Raw genomic sequence first — 19,530 nt, 5'->3', positions numbered from 1 at the left:
TTTCCACACTGCTCTGATGTTACAGTGCTGAACACCACATGAGCACCACGAGGAAACTACCAATTCTCTTTCTATTCATAAAGAACCACAAATGTGTGCATATGCACAGAAAGTGTCAATGTATAGAAGAAATATTATTCACTCTTCATACTGAATTAGACTGTTTTTCACAAGTCAGGCAGCTCTAGTCTTACTGCAGAAAACTTATTTTGGAACCAACATCTCAATTTAAACATTTCTAATATTTAATTAACTTAAAAATTAAGTTGTTCTCAACATCCAAGAGAAATAAGTATGAAACATATCTATCAACAATCCTAAGTTTCTTTATATTTAAAATATATCTTAAATTCATTATACTGGCAGATTAACGATGACTTAAGCAAATGCATTTCACACTGCTTGTGGTGAAAAAGCAATGCAAAATCCACTAATTCTTTAACATCAAATCACAAGAAAGGAAACAGAACTCACATCAAATTCTAGATGACAGAAAAAGGTTAACTTATTGCCACCCTGTTTTCATGACACACAATTCTTAGACTTAATCTGTGATTCCCATAGCACAACAATAGAACAATTTTCAGTAAGGATGAACCCACATTCTAGCTATTCTGATGGTACCTGAGAATCTCAATATGACCATACATGCATATTCATAAAGGGGGAGCTTCTAATCTGATCTGAAAGACCTCTACAGAATCAGTGCCAAGTGTATTCTAAACGTATTACACAGACCTTAACTACTGAAAGGTGACCAGGATCAAACAAGGTCTCTGTTGGAAATAACCATGAATTTTCTATTTCCCATGTGGTAGCTATTAAAACTTGCATTAATACCCTGGGGTCACTGGGAGGGAGTGGAGGGAGGGAGAATGGGAGAGGTGCAAAATCCTCCTAACATTCCTTCTTGTTAGCAACAAGCTTTTTACTTCACAAATCAGTGGGATAGAAAATTAATCCTTCAGCAACAAATCTAAAGTAAGATGAATAAATCAGCTACTAAAAACCTAATTCAGATGCTTTTAGTCAAAAAGATATTAACTAAAATGCAGATTTTATTTCATCTATATAAATATAGATCTAGTTCCATACCTATCTGAAAAGTCTGAACTTTACTGGTATATTTCTAATGCATTTCTGTCATTGTGCATTACTCTTTCCACAGGATTACATAGAGCAGAGCAGTTATCAGCTATGTCAGTACTGAATTCTTTTACTTACAATAAAACTGAACAGACAGCCTTCAACTGTGATCATGAAAAACTATGCAAGATGCTTCCTCAGATTTGGAGAATTTAAAAGTTGATGCTTTACCTCTCTACGAACGCACTAACTCCTCTTGCCCAAAACAATTCCAAGAAGAAAAACAGAAAACTAAAAATTAGAGACCATAAGTATTTTGTAAAGCAAAGTGATAACAAAAAATTCCAAACTCATCAACACTAGTCCATCCCAAGTTATGAAAAGATTCCTTAGCAACAAATGCAATACTTCTGCAGTGACACTTAACAGTCTAAGGAACTGTTCTAAATTTCTCATTTAAATCACAACTTTGTCAGATCAATTTAAATAGCAACAGAGATCCCAAGAGAAAAAGAGAAAGCAATGCCTACTAATTCAGGTTCTCTAACATGCTCATATATCAGAAAGAGGAGTAAGGCTTCATTTTCTCAAGAATGTGTTAAGATTTCTTAAAGCTGGAAACTGTTGATGATTCCTGCAGTCTTGAGTTGTTCTTCTTTTCCTTTCTCATTCTACTTTTCCCTCACAAATTTCTTGCTATTTTTTTCTGTGAATGCTTTGCTATTAAGCAAAGGCCATAAAGGATAAGAAGGCCACAACAGGCAAGAGCTTACTCTAAAATCAAATGTCATTCTGGACTGAAAGAAACAGTGCATAATTCAACTACCTGGTGGTATAGCACATCAAATTTTGCTATGATACTCAGTCAACATAAACATTGGAAGGAAAAAAAAAGCATATGCAGCAAGATACACAAACACACAGTCACCAAACTGTGCTAATCTGCTGATGAGACTGCGACCTCTGGTGGATTAATGAGAAAGAAATGAATAGAGAGGAGTTTGGCAAAACTGCAAAGTTAACTGAAATTGTGGTAGAACATATTAAGAGCAGCAGAAAAGCAAGAGTGAAATATGTTTGAGTTACGTGACAACCCTCACATATCAAAAACACTAATCTATTGAAATTGGAAATTCCATCTACGAGAGAACAGTAGCCCATTAATATCAGGCATAGTACAGAACAGAATAAATGCAATGTAAAATGGTTTGTTGGAGATACTAGTTTTCATTCAGGAACACTGAAATGATTCAAGGCAAGAATGTCATAAAAATTGTTTCAGGGCAATACTTCTCTATTGTGAAGCCGTATCATTTCAAGAAGACTGAAAAAAAATCAGCATGGAGTAACATACCTTTCAGACAGAAAAGAACTTTCATGAGGAGAACTTAATATTTGACATGTTTGTGCGCTGGCAACAGATGTTGAAGCTAGGTGACCCAATTGTAATTTCTCAGCATCACATAAATTAGAATCAATTAATATATGACTGTCGACGTATTTCCTTCCAATTCTCGTCCTCAGTACATTCGTCAAGATAACTTGAGGTTGCCTGCCATATATATATAACAGTAAATCATAAATACCACACTGAGATCTAGAGAAAGAAGTTTCACATTAAATTCATATATCTCAGAGGCTAGATAATCCCCAAAATCATCAGACATCATTACTCTTATCTCATATGCCAGTTAGAGACATGAAACAAAATCCCATTATGGAACTTAAAAGCCTGGGTAAGTAGATAACACAAAACATACAGGTAAGAATCCACACAGCGAAAAGCCAGTGAGATAATTTCAACTTAACCAAATACAATTCACACTACATTGCCCCTAATACATCATTAAAGTATTGTTTAATAACTCATGTCTACCTCTAAGTAGCTTTCATGCAATAGCTAGATACATTTCTCTCAAATGTGGAATAAGTAATCTTGATTTTCCTGTGAACAACAAGCCTCCAGTAAAACAGACTGAATCCTCCCAAGCAATTAAAAAATAGGAAAAAAGTAGCAGATATAGAAGAAGTTAGCATTGCATTTTGTTCCCTTCCTCAAATTCCAGGTGACATTGTACATTTCTAAGCCTTGCTTTTGCTATAATCTTTTAAGTGTCAGAAGAGACAACCACAAAAATAAGCTAACCAAAAACATGAATATGCAACTGTCCACTTGACCACAAATGTATAGTGGCAGCACAACTTATTTCACATATCAGAACTGAAGTCGGCTTGCTTTATAGCCTTTGACTTATTCCCCTCCTCTTTCTCAAACTGGGATTTAAATTCAACCAATTCCATTTCAAGTTATTTGGGATTACAATGTATTGTCATGGTATTCTTTTGCCATGATAACAATATCTCCTGAGTTAATTTTCCTGTTGCATGTCTTCATTCACAAAACATGCCCCAGTACAGACCCCGTGGAGGGGAGTGCTCAGATCTCTTCCTTCACTGAGATGTAAACCTAATTTTAATCAGGAGGCTATATTGAGGACAGACTGTCGCAGAGATCTACAAGTGATATGCAATAATTTATTATTATAAAGATGATATAACGGAAGTTTGACAGAGAAGAGAATCACAGTCTGGATGCAATCTTCAACACAGGAAGTCCCTAAACTGTTTATCATCAGAAGCTGAGAGGGAAACATCAGTGAAAAATTAATGTATTTTAGCTATATATTTCCCTAGATATCTGAACTGACAACTAAGAAAAAAAATATACTAGACTTGATATGCCTCTCTTCTGACATTTATGCCAGTTCTCATATTTCCATGAGCAGTCTGAAACAGCAACAATATGTTCACAACCTTGCCTGAGAAAGAGGGCTGTTAAATGCAAATGTGTTTTTCTTTTCTTAACAAGTAAAAAAATAATTTTTGAGTCTAATGACTGAAAAAGAATGAATTGATCTTGCCAGTACAGGATTACTGACAAGCCATCTGATCAGAAATATCACTACAGTGCAGCTGGCACCATCTCTCTCAAAGATCATCAAAAGGAAGTAGATGCAATAGAATTTAAACAAGTCAGATGATATGAATGTGAACAAAAATGAATAAGACAACTGTGATACAACATAGAATATTTTCTCAAAAAAAACTGCAAGGGAAATGATTTTGTTTAGTGACGTAAGGTAAAGACAACATACCTTTTACACAGAAAAGGGCAGTGTCGAGCAGGGTTTAATATTTGCCATATCTTTAGGCTGGCAACAGATGATGAGGGTGGTTGATTTGACTGCAGCTTGCCAGCATCAGAAAAATTAGCATCAGTTTTAAGTAGTGCTTGTGTGTATTTTCTTCCTATTTTCGTCCTCAGGACATTTGTCAAGATAACTTTGGGTTGCCTGCCATGCATATAATAATAAATTAATAATAGGCTGTTGACAGCTTGTCAAGTCACATGAATGCAACAAAGCTTTTAGATGAGTTTCCTGTCTCTGCAGCAGTACTGACATCATTTTCCCAGAAAATTACAAAGTAATTCTCTTTGTACGAAAGGAATCACAACTGCATCTCTTATCAGCACATCCTTCCAGGGTTTCTTCTTCTAGTATCAATGACTGATAGAACCATATTTCAGTGCATATTTCTAATTGCTAAACGTCAAAAGTTGAGTCATCACAGCCTTAGAAAATATTCTGAAAGCATACACTTGAGTATTTCAGGGCACGACGTTAACCACTCATATTGTGCCGTCTTATTTTAGAACCATAATTATTGGTTTTCATACTGAAATCCAGAATACAATATTGTTGTAAAATAAAATCATATAAGATATAATTCACTGTCTTGAAGCTTCAACCAATGATGTTTATTCAGTTTCACTAAAGAAATAACATACAATTAAGAATTACTGAGTTAATGAAAAATCCCTGTTAAGGTTCTTTTGAACAAGAATTAAATCTGTATCAAGGCCAGTAACTTCAACAGTTTTCTTTCAGCTGACAAGCATTATATATCACAGATGATTTGTCAGCATTTATCCTAGACTGCTGATTACAATTTCAAACATGTTGAGAATTGGACTTGTTTTATCAGAGTTGTTTCTAAGAGCACACATACAAGCTCAGGCTCATAAGTTGGTCATAAAAGATTACTAAGGTCAGAACTCCCTTCTCTCTTGCTATTTCTTGCCCTATACTAAATTGCTCACCTTCTTTTATAGACACGGTATTTTACTGTTCACAAAGCTTTTACATGCTACAGCAGTATTTATTCAACAGAAGGCTGCTATTCCTCAGTGGAATTGTCCCAGTGATGAACTGCATTCTGGTCAACAGCACAGATATATTACACTGGGCGGTAAACAGATCAACTGGCAAGAAAGTTACAGAACAGGTATGTTTGAATGTTAAATATATACATTTATATATATATGAATTTATATATATGGAACTGCTAAACTGACGAAATGTGAACAGGGAAGTGTTTGACAAAATGCTTCTATTTTTCTCTTGCATGAGTTGCTGCATGTTGAGATTTCTTTTCTCTCATTACTTGCCATGTTAACTTAACACACAACCTCTCAGTGAACTAAAAAGTCAGTAAGCCTCCCCCATCCACAGCCTGGAAAACCTGCATATAAACTACAAATGCTGATCAATTTTAGTCAGATCTCTGCATCACTGAATGCCATAATGGAAGTGCACAATGAGCTGCTTTCTTTAAGAGCTCTTCCAATAGACCTCCTAACTAGTGGTCTAACGTTTTTAATCGTACACTCCATCAGTAAGAGGTATTCTGAGCATACAGAAACAATCTTATTTAATTGTGAATTACACAGAGATACTACTGCACTAACACATACATAATAGAAATTTTAAAATGGAAGAAACAAAGAAACTTATTTTTATTATTTTATTTATTAATTGTACAAACACTACTTCCTTCCTGCACACCAATGGATTGCCCTGTATAACCCCTGAGGTGCATACACCCTGCTTTGGAGTCAACTGTCCTATCCAACAGACATTAAACTTAAATAGTTCCAACTCAAAGCTAAATAATTTGAGCACAAATGAAAGCAGTTTCCTCCATTCTCTAGCCTTCCCTTTGAATTTTCCCAAAGGAAAATGAAATGGTCAAAAACTACTGCAGATTTGGCTGAGATATAATTAGTTTTCATCACAGTAGCTCTTAAAATGCTGTTTCAGATTTCTGATGAAAAAAATGTTGGTAGTACACCAATATTTTAGTTGTCATTAACTGTCATTGTTATTAGCCGTCATTTAGCTTGCCTTGAATAACATTAATAACTCAACCTGATGTATTAAAAAAAATAGATGAAGTACTCAGATACTAAGAATCTGAACAAAGTGCTTTATTTTGTACAGGATGACTCCTAACTACTGTAGGAAAAACAATCCAGGGTTTCTGAAGTAAGAGATCAGCTCTTTGGTGGAAATGAGAAGTCATATGAATGAAGTTCCTGGACTCATTAAAAGACTAATCCAAACAACAAGAATGCTCTTGAATGTTTTAGGTGGAGTCAGGAAAAAGCAGGTAGGCATTTGCTATTTTACCTACACTTGCATATAAGGCAAAGAACTGTTCTTTTTAAGAACCCTTTGCAGAGTCTGAGCACCTTCAAGTACTGTAGATCTAAAAAAGACATGCTCATCCTACCAATGATCTTGGAAAGTAAATATATGTCCTGAGCACCTTAAGGCAATCAAGACACACGGCTGGTCCCACTGTTCTGTTTCCAAGGGGGAAAGAACATAGCTGATATTCAATTACATCTTGAAGGGTGAAATGCTGTAGTTTCCCCAGATTAAGGGAAGTTTAATAACACCAATATCTAACATGGTAGAGCCCATCTGTAGCAGCCTAGCAACTATATACCAAGCCTGCAAAGCAGTCTTCAGCATAGGAAGTAGGAGACATTTCCTATGGAAGTCTATTCCAAATCAGAAGTTAATTTTTTTCCTGGGCTTCCCAGATGCTCAGAGCTGATATGATAACCCTAGTTTACGGGGTTACATACAGTGACCAGATCTATACATGACTTTTTTTTGTCCAACTGTAAGATATACTTATTAGGAAATGAGAAATACATACATTTAAGAAATCTGAGAAAATAATTCTGTCCCAGAAGAGACTAAAAAATGAAAACCTAAGTCAGATAGTTCCTCTCTTCTTCCAAGAGTACTTGAAACTACAAATAAAACCCTGAACTACCTAAACACCATCTTTCCTTCAAATACAACAGAAATAGTTAGCAAGGCCTTAGCAATCTGAACACCTGAGTCTGAAATCATTTTTTCTATATAAAAAAATTAAAAGGATTTTCAAATTGTTTCTGTAGAGCTCCATGAAACAATATAAACGTTACAGAACACTCCTCTGTTCCCCTGATTAGAATCATGACAAAAGGGTATTTTCTCATTGTAAAAATGATAGAACTTGAAGATTCCAGCTCAAGGAAATCATACATCTTGGAAACTTAGATCTGACACCCTTCACTCCCAGTCCTAGCAGATTAGATCCTGACAGACTCTTACCAATATGGTTCAGAGATTGTCATTAGGTGTAGAGTTAGTAATGTTCACCACTCCCTTCATTTAATGGGCCTTACACATTAAAAGAAAAAAAAATCTTTATAAAAAAAGACAGTGTCCAGCTAAAGCATCCTTCTTATATAGCACCAGTTTTTGACTAAAGACAAGTTGTGACTTATCTTCGGAGTTGTACAGAGCTTAACACTTCCAATGGCTTTCCTTTCTAAAGGGTATGCTCCTGGTTAAAATTTTTGAAAAATCACATCAGTAAGACTGAGCATAAAACAGATTAAAGAAAAACATCTGCATTTAAGCCAGCTTGCATCTCTGTATAAGAAAATTAGGACAGATTCATAAATTACCTGTTAAGTTGCCCATGGACTAATGCAAGCAAACAGTGCAAAAGAAATTCCAAAAGAAAAATTGATGTGAAACAGAAAACAGCAAGCAAAATATGCAGCAAAGCCAAGTCCCTCTGGCAGAGACAGAAAGGAATCTGTGCAACAGCAAGACTGGAGGCATCTTGTGAAGGAAAACCAAAGCAGCATATTTTTGTTTCTAATGCAAACACCTACTCTAACTCCTCTTTTCTTCTTCAACAAAACAGGAAAAAAAAGCAATAAAAAGATAACAAAAAAGACAATATGAAAAATGCTGCTAGTTGCTCCCCTGAGATCCTAAATCAGTTCACAGGCAAAATAAAATGGCCCCACAACATTATCCTACCTTACAAAGCACAGGATCAAAAACTATTAATTATTTGTATCAACTGACAGAAAATGTCTGACCTCTACTGCACTAGAGAACTGGAGCTCCTAGAACCAATTCCTGTCTCAGTGATTGTATTTGTATATAATTAGTGTATACCACTGGCTCTGGTTTATTCAAATTTGTATTAGAGAGTGATCAAAATCAGACCTGAAAGCCTCTTTTTTGAGTGAAAATGTAGCAACTGCCTACACAAGTATCTTCAGTACTTACATTCTTCTACTCATAAGCCCCAATTTTGTACAAATAAGTATTTTAACAGTGGTATGCACATATAATGTGAAGGCCCCCCTTCAAAAAGCTGATTTTACAGAACAAAGCCACTGACAACCTTGTTGTGTATTCACCCATCCGAGCTTCTGCAGAATATACAAAGCCCACATGGCCCTTGGCCCTTAAAGAGCCCCAAAGATTAAATCAAGTATCCATAATTACCGGGAAATTCATTGCCACATTCAACAACTACATTATGCAAAGAAGAAAACTTCTGTGCATTGTCTTCATCCTCTTACTTCAACGCCTTTACATTTCACATCACTTCATTATAAGCCAATGTTTTAACAGCAGAGGTGAACATTGCTTTGCTCTGGAAGTTATAATCACTTGGATGTTTACATCAGGGCAGGGGGGAAGCATTATGTAAATGACTGTCTAGGGGCAGTACTTGAGTCAGCTGTGATATATATTACAATTAATGCTTAAAATACCAAGCTGAAATAATCACACTTCCTATGAAAGTACTGCTCCTACCCCTTCCCTTAAGAAAATTTAACAGACCAAAACCAGAAACTAGAACTTCAAAATAGCATTCTATTTAGTCTTCTGTTGTTGTCAGATTTTTTTTTGTCTGTTTTTATTTCCCTCCTGGACAACACAGGAGTAAAGAGGATGCCTCTAAGCTCCATTTCCAAACAGTGATGGTTATCCTAAAAATTAGAGTAACCCCTGCATCAAAACAAACAAAAAAAAGTGGTACACAAAACATTAATAGGCCAGTTACATAAATATAATTTACTTTCTGCAAAGACACTAATAAATTTGACCATCTGTATTTAGTGACAGTCCTAATCTGTTTTAGCACAATGACAGCAACATGTAAGAGACCACCAGTGTATGAGAAGAACTAGTAAACTCACCTCCCCTCAAACCCTGTCCACACATCACAAACAAATCACCTGATAGTAACTTTTCACAAAATTCTGAGATGAGGTGTTCAAATGCAAACTGTGGCTTACAACATAGCTTCCAACCCTTATCGCCCCTTCCCACAGTAGGAGGGACAGAAGCAACAAGCTACCAAATTTTGCAACTCAGAACTTTAGCTAGGCCATGAGCAAATGTGAGTTTGTGCTAATGTAGCTAGCTAGTCCTTTCTGACTAAAATTAAAGTGACAGTAATAATGCTCAAGCAATACTTAAGAGGAAATACAACTCCCTAAATATTTAATATTAGTTCCCCTCAATGAAGAAGATTATACTTAAAAAAAAAAAAGCTAAGAGTTTATTATTAAGACTTATTTCCTACTTTTCAATATAAATGAGTCCACATTAAGAAGAAGGGAGAAACTTTAGCATTAGAAAGATTCGTGGTATGCCTGACCCACAGTATGAGGGAGATCATGGAGCGCATCACACTGAATGCAATCACACAGCATGTGCTGGACAACTAGGGTACCAGGCCTAGCCAGCACAGACTCATGAAAGGCAGATCTTGCTTGACAGAGCTTATTTCCTTCTAAGACCAGGTGACTTGTCTAACAGATCAGGGAAAGGCTGCAGGTGGGAGACCTAAATGTCAGTAAAGCCTTTGACATTGTCCCCCACAGAATTCAAGCAGAGAAGCTGGCAGTTCATGGCTTAGACAGGAAAAAAAAAAACTGTTTGGACAGCAGTGGTGAATGGAGTTAAATCCAGCTAGCAACTAGTCATAGTATTCTCCAGGGGTGAGTATTGGGGATGGTCCTGTTTAATATATTGATGATCTGGGTGAAGGCACTGAGTGCACCCTCACCAAGCTTGCAGATTACAGCAAGTTGGAAAGATGCGTTGATCTACCTGTAGGAAGGCTGTACAGAAGGACCTGGAAAGAATGAAGCTACTCATATGAGCTCCAACATGACCAAGTACCAGGTCCTACACTTTGGTCAAAACACCTCTATGCAACACTACAGGGCTGGGGGAGGAGAGCAGCTGGAAAGCTGCACAGAGGAAGGTATCACAGGACATGCAATGGTAACTGTTAGATCATGGCTTGAACACCTAGTGAAGGGGCATGGTCTGCCCGGGGAGCACAGGTACAAGCAATGCACCTGTGCAACTCGAAGGGACTGGACCCTGGGTCCACCCCTCCCTAATCCCATTATAAGGGCTGGCAGCCAAAAGGGAAGCATCTCTACTTGGAGAGTCGCTTGTTTGGGAGTTTCCAGTGGGCCCAGATCCTTGGAAAAGGGGTTAACTATTTCTTCTTCATTACCCAACTGTGACCACAACCAGTTTCAGATCACCCAAGAGAGGTAAAAGGCAACTGTATCTGCTGCCACCTATCTTTACAGAGCATTAGTTGACAGCCAGCTGAACATGAACTAGCAGCATGCCCAGATGGCCAATGGCATCCCAGCTCTCATCAGAAATAGTGTAGCCAACAGGAATATTGAGGGGATCCTCCCTCTGTACACAGCACTGGCAAGACTACAGCTCAAACTCTGTGATCAGTTTTGGGTCCCCCACTACAAAAAATTATTAAGGCCCCAGAGCATAGTCAGAGAAATACAACAAGCAGGTGAAGGATCTGGAGCAAAAGGCTTACAGGCAGGGGCTAAGAAAACTGGGACTGCTTAGTCTGGAGGAGGTTCAGAGGAGACCTTATCACTCTCTACAACTACCTGAAAGGAGGTTGTGGTGAGGTGGGATCAGCCTCTTCTCCCATGTGACTAGCGATAGTACTACAGGGAACAGCCTCAATTCAGGTTGGGTATCTGTAACAGGCCAATGAAAAGCACTTTATGATTTTGTGTAGTATGCTTACTAAGTCTCAAACAAATGCAAGACAAGGTCATTGTCAGGTCAACAAATCAAATCTGTGAAACACAGGATCCTCTGAGATAACAGGACAGTCTTGTTTTAAGCTTTTTTTTTTTTATACTTTCCTGCAAGAAAGTTTTCATTACAATTGTTTTTTTCTTTTTTCTGTACAAGCTTGTTATTGCAAACTTGCTTTTTCAAAACCTTGGGGCAGCACACCTTCAACCAGCAAACTTAGCATGTATAAAAGAACACCTGAGAGAAGCTTAGATGGAAGTTTTTTTCTGTGTGTGTTTGTTTTGGTTTCTTGCTTTTTGGAGACTTTAACCCCTGGACAAGCACTGTCATTCCACTCATCCTAACTCCATCACTGACGGTCCAGTGCTGGAACTCCTCAAAACAGACCAGTGAACTCTTCTCTCTGTCCAGTTTGCCTCTCCTTTCTATGTTCTTTAATTATTTTCTTTTGTAACCGTTGTCTAAATTTGTTCTGAAGTAGCTGATAAAGAAACAGCATTGATGCCAAACTATCTTTCACCCATAATACAGTCTAAAAGCTGTTAGAAAGTCTTGCCTCAGAGTAGTGAATTGTTGAAAAGCTCCAAGGATTGTCCTGTACTGTTTCTGTCAGCCATTCTCATTCCAGCAACCCCTGCCAAGCAGGGAGTGCCCTATTTAAGGGATTCTAAACATTCACCTTCTTCACAGCCTACCAAATGAACTAAGATAATATTAGAAAAAAAAAAACAGAACAGGCAGACAAGGAAGTAGTGCAGCCCTTGTCCCTGAAGGTTCTCAAGAGAAGAGTAGAAGTGGCACTGAGGGACATGTTTTAGTGGGCATGGTGGTGATGTGCTGATGGTTGGACTAGATAATCTTAATGGTCACTTCCAACTTTAATGGTCCTATGCTACTTCAAGTTTTCTGAGTTGTGAGTTCTCAGACTTGTGCTCAAGAATAATGCATACATTATCACCTCTTTAGAACATTTCTACTTAATAAGCAAAGTCAATGTGTAGATTCTGACAGACCACGAAGCAAACAGAACACTTAAAATAAGCTTCGCTATATACAATAGGTTAACTTCATCCCTAAATACATTTGGAGAAATGAAAACTGGAGGTTCAAAATCTGAATATTTACTGCTTAATCACATTCTGAATCATTTCTCACTAATGTGCTAAGAAATTTGGTTAAAAAAAAAATACCTACAAGTACTACTTGCATTTCACTTCACATACTAAGAATAACATTGGTGACAGAATCAGAGGGAACTATTTCTTTCTCCCCTCATGGAGGGAAGAGGGATAAAACCCATAACTCCTAAAAATAAAAGGTCAGTTCAAAGTTTACTGAAAAAACTGAATAGGATGATATTGAATATCAACCATCCATAGCAATCAAAAATCGGGAATCTGCAATTTATGTAGCTTCTAAATTCTTGTACTTCAACGTAAGTCACATCTTCAGCTACAAAGAAGCACCCTGAGGTAACAAAATCAGCTAACAGCTACCTCTCCAAATAAGGAGGAAAAATAAATTCAGGATTTACATTAAACTCAGCTGCAGCCTGTAACATTTTAAGCACTCTGAGTATGAAGATAAGGCCAACTGATGCTTTATATGTCACACAACTCCTGAAATCAGTGTTTCAAGCACTCACTGTCATTAAGCATTCACATTATCTGTAAACTTCATTTCTAGCAGCCTCTCCTGACAAGAAATCACTTATGAACAAGTTCTAGCTAGAAAACAAGGCAAAGAATAGGGACTATTTGCTTATACTTGCATGATTTATGGAATACTGGTTGCTTCATTACCATAATTACAATTAATCTTACCTTGAAGTCAATATACTTACTACCTAGTGCCAGTGAATGTAACCCTACAGTTTCATTTCACTGCATAGATAATAAAGTTTCAAATTTTCTTGGGTAAACAGTTACCTAGCTAATAGCTTCACAGAGGGTAGTTTTAAATAATCTGCCATGATCTCAAAGAAATCAACATATTTGCTTCTGGCAATAGGCCATTAAGAAGCAGCACATTCAACAGTTCTTTATTCATTTAAGTGCCTTGATCATAGCAGAGGTGAAATGCCTAATTCTGACTGGGATTTTTATTGCTTTGTTTTTAATAACAGCCTCTCCCTACTTATCATGATACCTGTTATTTTAACAAAGACACCCTAATGAATGTGGTCTGCAGAGCAGAGAGTGACACACAACAGACAATCTGGAAACCTTAAATCACTGGAATACCTAGGGCTAAAATGATGATCTACAAAGAATAACTAACACCTTTCAAGATTCCACACAGGCCTACAAGCAGTAATTTCTCTAGTCAATACTGCATTTTCATTATGATTTTGCAACCCGATATTTAAGCGGACAAAATAAAACGGTTGTTTCATAATTCAATGCCACAATTGTCTTAAGATGGGCCAAAACCTTGAAACCATTTCTATATGACCCAATTAACTAAAGACCAAAGATACAAGATTCAGTAAAGGTTATGAATTTCAGAACATACACACAGAATAACTCATTTTGAGACGACTTCATACCCAATTGATTCTTCATCATTAGAGCTGCATCTACCACAGTCTCTTCGCCTTCTTCCTTTTGTAGAAGTCTCCCTGTTGCTGGCACTTAATCGCCACTGAAATAAAACAAACAAAAGTGGAACACTCCAGCTGACTTAAGTGTCATATTGGACATTACATAAGAGAAATGGAACAAGGCCAGGCAATGGAACAGTGCAATTGGTTGGACAGAAGAGACAACGAATATGCACAATGATTTTGTAACAAACAAATGTTTACTATAAAGCATTTGCGTACTACCAGACCTGCCAGGAAATTGCTTCATTTTTCATCTAAAATACAGGAGAACTCAATTACATCTGTATATAAGGTAGCACTCACCCAAATGGAAACTTAAATATTAGGTCCATTCCAGGTAACTACAGATATGTTATGTATCTTATTTAACCCCACCAATTTAACCAAACAGTATTCCATTCAAAAAATACACAGTCTTGAGGAACAACAGGAATCTGAAGGTTTCACACTGGCATAGTATGGCAAAACTCACAAAGCCAGTAATTTTTTTCCCTTTCAGTTTTCTTACCTTATAGAGTGCAGCAATACTTTCAAATTAAATAAAAGCCCCACCAAAACATACAGTTGTTTCCTCAATTCCAGAAATCTACCTCCCGCCACTACCTTCTACTCTTTCCTCACATTAAAACCAAACAGGCTTGAAAATGATGCTGGTTAGATTGCAACCTATATATAGAGGTATCTACAATGAAGAATTTTCGCAACTGCATGGAAAAATCTGTAACGTGTAGACAGGTAAAAAACAAGAAATGGAAAGTAAGACAACATGCAGGGAATAAGAAGTGATTCTCTAATACATCTAGTCCAATCATTGCTTTCATAGAAGCAGAGAGAGAGAGATACATGTTACCTAGCTCAGACTAAGAGGCTGCTGCTGCTTGTGACTGCAGGTTACACTGCTTCCTGCTTCAAAGCAGGAATCCAACTGGACATGCTGCTCGCTCTAATAGTACAGAACATAACACAGCAAGTCTATATTGCAGTACATTCAAATGACCAGGCCTACCATAAGAAATGGGACACACTATTAGGAATTGTTTTGATTTGCAAGAGTGCTAATTTCCCTTACTAGCCTTCTCTGTAGTGGAGCCTGTTTGATCATTCCTATGGCTCTGAAAGCAATAAAAGTGGCAATATCTTAAAGCTGTGCTGAAGCGGTCAAGAGCAGCAAAGTACATTCCAAGACTTGGCATATTTTTAAAGTGAATTTCAAACAGTTATACACTAAATGTTTGCTTCTGTCCATGACTAAGATAATTGAGATGATCATTTATGCTAATGCTGTTTAAGAACATGTATAGTCTTTTAACTCTAATACTGAAATGAATTATTCTATTATTAGCCATTCTTTGAAGTCATACTGTATTTCACCTATTCTTAGAGTTTCAGCTTTTAGATTCAAAATAATGACCCAAATTCAATGTAAAAGCAACTTCTATCACATAGCAAGAACCATTTGGATAAGCAACCTTTACCAGGACCATTTACCATTACCTACCAGTCCAGGAACTAGAAAAAAATGAACTGAAGAAAAACCTCACATACACACACTTGCTTTTAAATTCTTGAGTTAAAAGTTAACTTCAGGACCTGAGATTACTATGGAAACATTTGCTGAACTGTCTGAGAACCAACTCTGCTTTTTAATGATTTAGGCTGGTGATACAGCACAGATTTTCCCTTCTGGAGCTCTAATAATTGGAGACATTTCAGATCTAAACACTCATCCTTCCCAAGAAATGCAGGTCAGGCACTGTCACACAGGTACAAGACAGCACTTGGTACTTAAGGAAAAAGTAGAACAAAAATAAAAAATTAAAAAACCACCATACAACTCTCCTATGCACTTCACACTCCAGAGAACTTCTCTTTACCTCTCTTAAAGGGTAGTCCCAATGCTGAGAGCCTGGGAGCCTTGCCAAAGGGGACTGAACTTGAACATCCTCTGACTTGTTTGGTTTCTTCTTTGGTATACGAAACTGAAAATAGAGGATGTTACACACACGATAAAACTAAATTATCCATTGGTGCTGTGAGCTGACATAATGCCAAAGTTTTCATAATTATCAGGCAAAATAAAGTTGCAAACAAAGCACTGACCTGTTACTTTAATTAAGAAGTATTCTCATTGATGTCTCATCATAAATTGCTGTCATTCTACCAGGAGCTGGTTATAACAGATGAACACCAAGAACTAATCTTATTTAATTAATTTCACAACAACCTCAAATACATGCCCAAAAGGTGAGAATAAAACTGATCTATTGTTACTCTATTTGCTAGGTTCCCTCTAACTTGCTAACACTAATCTTTGCATCTCAGCTTGAAGAATGATCAAGAGAAAAAAAACCTGCTGAATTACGTTATGTTTTCTCTCAAAAAATAACTAAGAACATTTACCCTGCCATAGTTCTAATGTTTTAATGATTATTTAACAACAGTATACTCTGATGTCCTCAAAATAGTATTACATGTTGTTATTACCAACCTCATCACAATTAACTATTAAAAATAAAGAATCACACAGTTGTTTGAGATTGAAAGGTCCTTTAAAGATCATCTACTCCAACAACCTTGCAATGAACAGGGAAACCTGCAGCTAGGCCAGATTGCTTAGAGCCCTTCCATCCCGACCTTGAGTATCTTCAGAGATGGGGAGTTCACCGCCTCCCTGGGCTATTAGTAATTACTAACAATTTGCCAATACAAGGAAAAGTTACTCTCAAGTTGAGTTTGTTTAATGTGTTTAAACAACTAAACGTAAGAGTCGAAACCTTGACATTTCTCCAGGCATGTTGATATGCAAAATCATAGGGTGCAAATGGGACTAGATTCAATATCAGATATGGAACATAGTACTTTTTGTTAATTAATACATCAGCCCCCCAAAAAGACAGAATACTACACATACTACACGTGACACCAAAGCACATTATGAACTTTATTTGCAAGCTGTCAGATAACCTACTTTGTAAGATGAAATTACAATTAAGTTTACTAGAAAAGAGTGAGGCCAACAACTTTGTTAACAGAGAAGCTTCATGCATTAGCCCTGTAAGCAGTCCTTCAGCTCATAACTGAAGCATATTGCATCACCAATAAGATAACCCTTCAATTTTTCAATTTAAATCATGATTACTTTTATTCTTCTCTATCCCATACAGTACCTCAAACTGCTTTAGATGTTCAAACAGTAGTGCCAAATACAATATCAGATGCCTCAAGTTATAAAAGTCATAAATGCTACACATAGGCAATGCTTCTAATAAAAGTATCTCCTTTTTTTTTATTAAGAACGTGTGCAGTAAGAGATAATTTTGTTGTTTGCAGAAACTGTTTATAAACTTGAATTGATCAGGATGCCTTCTTCAAATCTATACATTAATGGCAAACTATCAATTTATTTTAAAAAAAGAAAAAACTCAGAATCCACCAAGTAAACACCAGGCTTAAGATTCCTGACAGCACAGAATTTTACAAAATTTAAATACATACTTTGTGTTACAGAGCTTCAGACAACTTCTGTAATAACATAACAGCGAGAACAGGTAAGATCAGACTGAGAGAACAGAAACAGATAACCAAACAAAAGGACAAAAAGCCTAAGCTATATTCATCAGTCAGATTTGCACCTCTCTGCACCATATCCTCAAAGTGTTTGCTCTCATTAAGATGCTGTTTAGCTATACTTGCAGCTAACATAAAGGACAAACAACATGTAAAAAGGTAGCCAACAGAGGTCTGAATTTACAATAAGTGTAATGTATGCAAGCTGCCTCAGCTGCATATACGCACTTTGTAAATTCCTCATCTAAATCAGTAGTATTTATCTGGAAGTTCATATTTATAGAAGCAGAGAATTCATAGAAGTCAGAGAACGTGCATGAACAACGTGCTGGAAAAATCTTATTTCTAAAACACCAGACTGATCTTACCTGAATCAAAACAGCTGCTGAAACTACAGTTTGTTTTCACTAGTGCCGTTGTTGCTAAAAACTACAGCTAACATGGATATTTTAATTAAAATTTAAAAAAAGCACTAGGATATGGATTCTTACACACATCTCAGTAAATAACCAAGGATTAAGCAGTTATGCAGCTCATTCACTTGAGTATTAATACTTAAACGCTACTTGGGTCATAACATGGCATTGAAAAGTATTCAGTTTATGTTAATTGTTAACCTTACATTGTATTAGCATGTTTAGCAGCAGATATTGCTATTGACTGCTGCTAACATAAGCTAGTTCTCAAGAAAGCTGTTCAACAAAGTGAAACCAGGATCCCTGGAGAATGATGGGCTCCTTAAGTACAGCCAGAACACCTCAGAATACCCACACCCAGAAAGGTACTTTAAATTATAGAAGACTTACGCTGATGTGACCTGAAGGTGATGGTTTTCCTTCCATGACTTTCTCCACTAGAAAATAAAAACATATAATTATATACACATACACACAGAATAAGTTCAGCAATTTGTATTTCGCTTATTCAGAAGGAATTAAGATTGCAGCAGTAGGCAGTAAGCAAAAACAAGAACTTCCTTTACAGGCAACTCGTACAACAAAAGCTCACAGACAGCCACAATGCGAGAGACGTGCTCCAGCAGGGCTCTGCATTATTTGTGTGTGTGTGTACAGGCTCGTTAACAAAGCTTTCTCCAGAACTTGTCTGGAATGAAGGCATTTACCCTGAAATGGATATATCATTATGTGACCTGCTTGCTAGAACATAAGTTGGTCTTGGATTAAAGAGAAAAGGAGTCACAGAAAGACGTCTGTAACATCCCAAGCTATTCCTTCTGCTTACAAATACTGTCTGAGGCACAGAGAGATCACAAGACCTTCAAACCTTACACCTAACTCGAGAAGCCTAGCTCACCCGTTAAGCCTGGGTAGTTTCCTTTCGGTCAGCAGTTTGTCAGCCCTAAGGTAAGAGCAGCGTAAGCTATGTAAGAGGGCCCGGCTACCGCAGAGAGGAGAGAGCGCACGACGGCGTGCTGACAGCTCCGGCCGGCTGCGGGGCTTTAAGACGGCCGCTCACCGAGAGCAGCAACGCCGCTGCCCGGCCCCGGCCGCTCCGCCGTCCGCCCTCGCGGTTTCGCGTCCGCTGAACGGGAGGTGACGCAGACACCCGCGCACCGGGGCTAATGACTCGCTGCCGGGTTCCGTTATTCTCCTCCGACCACCCCCCCACCCCCAACTTCGCCCCCTCAGCGGTGAGAGTGCTCCCGGAACCCCGCCTGCAGGATAGCACCAAGCACACGCTGCCGCAGCATCCCCTCCCCCGCACCAACCGCTGCACCGCCGCCACCGCCGTTGTTGTTGTTATTGCTCGTGCCGTTCGCTAAGGCCCCACCACCTCCTCCGTCGCAGCTCCGCCGGTTACTTCCGGGTGAGACCCCGCCCAAGCCGGGGGAACCGGCCCCACCTGCTCGACAGCAGTCGCCCGCTGTGCCGGCCTCGCGCGCCCGCCCCAGCAGCACGGATCCGCTCTGTGCGGCTGTGGTCGCGCTGGGCTTTA

The 19,530-nt window shown here is 37.9% G+C and overlaps 1 protein-coding gene across 4 annotated transcripts in view; it reads right to left on the bottom strand.

Moving 5' to 3' along the window:
- Positions 1-18,497, bottom strand: part of SENP7 (SUMO specific peptidase 7) — a 36,564-nt gene extending 18,067 nt beyond the window's left edge. The window contains exons 1-4 of one of the 4 annotated variants that reach the window (XM_065742027.1): positions 18,381-18,497; positions 13,951-14,045; positions 4,242-4,439; positions 2,441-2,638 (exon numbers count right to left, since the gene is read on the bottom strand). In XM_065742027.1, the coding sequence (XP_065598099.1) occupies positions 2,441-2,638; positions 4,242-4,439; positions 13,951-14,045; positions 18,381-18,416 (527 nt within the window). In that variant the 5' untranslated portion in view covers positions 18,417-18,497. The remainder of the gene's footprint in view (positions 1-2,440; positions 2,639-4,241; positions 4,440-13,950; positions 14,046-18,380) is intronic. The other 3 variants (XM_065742028.1, XM_065742029.1, XM_065742031.1) reach the window with 3 other exon arrangements.
- Positions 18,498-19,530: the final 1,033 nt, after the last annotated feature.

This window comes from Cyrtonyx montezumae, unplaced genomic scaffold, assembly GCF_038088225.1.
Source record: "Cyrtonyx montezumae isolate F1298 unplaced genomic scaffold, pur_monq_1.0 scaffold_3, whole genome shotgun sequence".
Lineage (NCBI taxonomy): Eukaryota > Metazoa > Chordata > Aves > Galliformes > Odontophoridae > Cyrtonyx > Cyrtonyx montezumae.
The sequence above is the reverse complement of the archived record's forward strand: the minus strand, read 5'-3'. Positions and strand labels throughout refer to the sequence as shown.